Source organism: Polyodon spathula, unplaced genomic scaffold (assembly GCF_017654505.1).
Source record: "Polyodon spathula isolate WHYD16114869_AA unplaced genomic scaffold, ASM1765450v1 scaffolds_3372, whole genome shotgun sequence".
Classification (NCBI taxonomy): Eukaryota; Metazoa; Chordata; class Actinopteri; order Acipenseriformes; family Polyodontidae; genus Polyodon; species Polyodon spathula.
The window spans coordinates 1-4,424 of record NW_024474835.1 but is presented as its reverse complement, the minus strand read 5'-3'; the positions used below and the strand labels follow the sequence as shown (position 1 = coordinate 4,424).

General features: G+C 36.8%; 1 protein-coding gene across 1 annotated transcript; it reads left to right on the top strand.

The window, feature by feature from the left end:
- Nucleotides 1-3,262: 3,262 nt before the first annotated feature.
- Nucleotides 3,263-4,418, top strand: LOC121311928 (sulfotransferase 6B1-like; the record flags this gene model as incomplete). Its single annotated transcript, XM_041244039.1, has 4 exons — nt 3,263-3,478; nt 3,613-3,821; nt 4,010-4,136; nt 4,302-4,418. Coding segments are annotated over exons 1-4 (592 nt in total), but the record flags the coding sequence as incomplete, so codon positions are not given.
- Between the last annotated feature and the right edge of the window lie 6 nt (nt 4,419-4,424).

The window sequence follows — 4,424 nt, the reverse complement described above, 5'->3', positions numbered from 1 at the left end:
AATAAAACTAAGTACCCTTGTCAATGTTTCATATTCTACCTGTTGTATTATCTTCAATCCATCAGGTCAATTAATAACAAAAAGGCAATACAAACTATATGCATGGTATTGTATAGGCTTTAACAATATATAAATTCCCTGAAGAAGTGAACATGATGAGTTCTAACCTGCCTCCCACTTTCCATGGATTGCCCAGAGCTAACCAAATCACACCGGTGTGCATCGTTTACTTCAGTATCACAACATGGGAGACATGGCCGGACACAACACAAGCGTTCTTCAGTTTGAAATTTGCATTACATTTTTTGTTTGTTTCTTCTATCCAAATTGGTGTGTCCGAGAATTACATTTGGAGATAAACTTTCTAAATTGTATGTCTTAACTTAGAATCTGTTCTAAATCTCTGCTCCGTTCAATTGAGTGACAACTGGATTCTGCATTCTGAATCACACTTTATTACCAAACCCACAAGTTCATATTTTCTATAAACACTTTGATTGTATGTATGCGGCTGTTTAAGTTTTTTTTTCGTTTGTTTTTTCTGTACAGTAATTGTAACAGAACTAAGCTTACAAAAGATTTTGAGAATCCTGAGAAAAGAGGAAAGTGACACCCAACTTAAATTGTGCAAAAATCCCAGGTTTGGTTGTGGTCAGACGGTTATGGAGGTTTGTCACTACGTTTCTATTACGCCACTCAATGGCTTAGTTTACATGCAACCTTCACATGAGAAAAAAAAAAAAAACATGGAAAAAACTTGACCCGCACTTAGTTACAATGAAGAAATAAGAGCCGTTGACCATCCCAATGTTATTTAGGGTTAGGAAAAGCAATAACCTTAACAAAACAAAATAAAATATAAATTAAATAACAAAAATCAAACAAAATACAATAAAATCATAATAACACAATAAAAATACCCTAATATAGCTGCAATGATTGCAAGAGTTCCCCTTTTCGGTTTTACTACGAGAAAAACGTGAATTCGTGCATATCTTCCAACTTTTTGCATTTGACGAGCTCACATCCTGCTGGAAGCAAGCCAGCAATTGCTGGCCTGATACTTTCCCGGATATTGGGTTGGTGGCTACTCGTTTAGAGATAGCTCGGCTTTGAGCTCAACTGTTCGCGCTAAGAAAAAAATATTAAAAATTGTTTTAGAATTCAATTCTATGCAAGAAGGGGTCATTTTCACTAGGGAAGTTGTTTATTTATTTATTTTATTATTTATTTTATCCATTTGTTGTATTGTAGGGTCATTGTGGAACGGTACCTCACCCAATTAATGATTTTTGTGAGGTTAAAGAAAAGAGTGGCAAAAAGTGTAAAAGTCCCTGTATTGCATTATCTTTCTTGATTTTGGTTGTGGTCAGCATACTATAGAATGTTGTCATTCTACCTCGCAACTCAGTGGCTTAGTTTACACACAACCTTAACACGCAGTGCTGGAAGTGATTGAAAAAATTATGTTAAAAAATGGCTTTATCTCCTGAGTTACCCTCGTATCTAGTTTAGTTATAGTTACGTGATCAAGGAAGTTACCGCTGGATGAGTATAACAATACTGTGACCTTTTTTACCTTGAACGGTATAGACCTTCTGATACAGGTACAGGTCACGAGTGCTTCTCTCGCGTTGAGGCGTAAGCACCGAAACGGGCGGGCCGCCACAGCGACGCCTTCGGTCTGCTTCCTCGATCAGCGCCGCCCCGGATACCTCCGGACATATTCTCCATCCCAATCTTTCTAACCAATCAGGTTGCTCCCTTGCTATAGAGCACATCACAATACAGACATTAATATATGAAATGGAACAAATAAAAAGAAAAAAACTACAGCAGAGGAGAACAACATTAAATGGAATATTTCCAGAACTACACAACTATCCAAGAATAAAAAGCAAAATGTAATTTAGAAAATTCATTTCCATAAAGTAATAGTATATAATAGCAATGATTTGAGATTTCACTGCACTTCACAAAAGTAAAATATTATTTGAAAAGATGGATTTATAATTTTAGGTGTGTGTATAAAACACAGAAGGGAATCAAACTGGCACTTTTTTTAATTACATTTTTGTGATTGTTTTTGGTAGGATTGTTTTTAGTGTCTAAAATTGAAACATCATAGCTTAAACTGTACATTAAAACAAGCAAATTGTATGAAATTGTGGTGAGGTGCCTCACGCCTGTGCGTAGTTTTTGTGTTTTATGTTATTGTAGGTGTATATATATATATTGGTGCACTGGGTATAAATGGGGATGTAGCAGAGGTGCTTTAAATGTATTTCAGCACAGGGATTGCACAATCACTTCACATTCATATAAAATCATAATTTCCGTCCCTACATCGTCTCCCGATCAAGTTACAGAAGTCGTCGTCCCTCACTGTTGGTTAGTGAAGTAACGCTTATTTTACACATAATCATTAAAGCGCCGTGCCCCTCACGTGGTTTCTATCAACGTAAAAACAGTCAGGGACAACACGGCTCTACAGATTGAAACCTTACTATAGTCAATCGTTAAGGCCAGAAGCTCTCTCGACGTACTTTCTCCCTAGTCACCACGTGTGTACGTCCCACACACAAAACGTCCAATGCCACCACTCTGGCCCTTCTTTTTTCTCCATCAACTACAGAAAAACTAAAACAGACAAAAATAATTAATATTGCTATTATTTAGACACGTAGCCGGTGAAATGAGTAGTCAGATGCACGGATCAGATGATAGGAACTCCGTGTTCACGGTCTCGGGGTGGTTCGTCGTAGACACTGTATTGGATTTTTTTAACGTTTTCGAGCCTGTTTGTCTCCTTATAGTTCCCAAGTACTTGGTTGGACTACCTTTCTTTTACCCAGCATTTTTTTTTCCTTCCTTGTTTTGTAAAATCTGTGCATCGGCACTTTACTCATCATTCTGTGTCTATCTACTTCCTGGCACAATGTCACCCAACAAGCTAATCTGTGACATAAATAAAAAAAATGAAAAAACTCTCTGAAACAGAGGAAAAAAGGTTTCATGAACTACAAACCTGATTTAAATAAAATGGGTTCTTAAAAAAAAGTAATTAACAAAACATTCCTTAAAACAAAAAGTTGTGTGAATATCCACCTCACATCTAGTGGTACTATTAAATGCCTCATCTTCTTTACGAGAGAGACTTGATTACACCATTTCCTTCTGGTATGTTTCTTAAAACATTCCTTTACATAACTGATAGTTTCCGGTTCCCAGCTGAAAGATAGATATATAAAGAGAGAAATGTTTCTCATGGACCCAGATAACGCAGTATCTAGCTCTTTCTGAAGACATTTGACAAACTCTAAAGACATTCAACACAAGATGCCAGAACAGACTGAGCTCATTCACACCTTCAATGGCATTCCATTTTCTACAAGAGTATCAAAAAAGCTCCTTCAGTCCCTGGACACCTTTGAAGCCAGAAAAGACGACGTGTTATTAGTTTCATATCCAAAATCAGGTAAGACACATTTCTGAATATTATTTGATATCTCCTTGTGTATTTTATTAATTATTTAAAGCTGGTCTATCAGAAATTGATAGATCAATATATACAGACTGCTTGACTGATGTGTGTTTTGAAACTCTTCCTAGGCACGCACTGGCTTGCAGAGATTATGAAGAATCTGTACCACAGCCACAATGAAGACAGTGGGGTTAGCAAAGTGACACTGACATCACCTCTGGAGTTCGGAGATCTCTCCAAATTCGATGAGCTGAGAAACCTCCCCAACAAGAGGCTCATCCCAACACACCTCAACTATGAGATGATCCCAGTGCAGTTCAAAACAAAAAAATGCAAGGTAACAGAAAACAGCCATTATGTTTGTTGCTTTATCAAATAACACGACCATGAAATCGTAAAGTATCACTGCACAGTGCAGTAATAAAGGATACTACTTTTCAACATTACGCTGTGCAAACACCAAATTATTAAGAGATGGTGTCTGAATTACACAAACTAAAATTATTATCTTGTTCTTGCTTCCAGATGATTTATGTGATCAGAAATCCTAAGGACACCGCTGTTTCATTGTACCATTATTACAAGCAGAACCCCAATCTGCCCAAGATTGAGAAATGGTCCACCTTTTTAGAAATGTTCTTGAAAGGAGAAGGTAAATATGACTAATGTTTAGATTGAGATGGAAAAATGTGAAGAACATCAATTAAATCTGCATGTTGTTAAAAGAGTTACCACCATGTCCTTTTAATTTTCATATCAGACATGATATATGATGCAAAAATGTTAATAATTTGCTTTGCCTGTATTTGTATTGCAGTTGTGTGCGGTTCCTGGATTGACCATGTCCTTAGCTGGGAAAAGAGCAAAACTGATGAAAATGTCCTTGTTCTGTACTATGAGTCCTTAAAGCAGGTGAGTTCAAAATGGAGCACAGGCATGG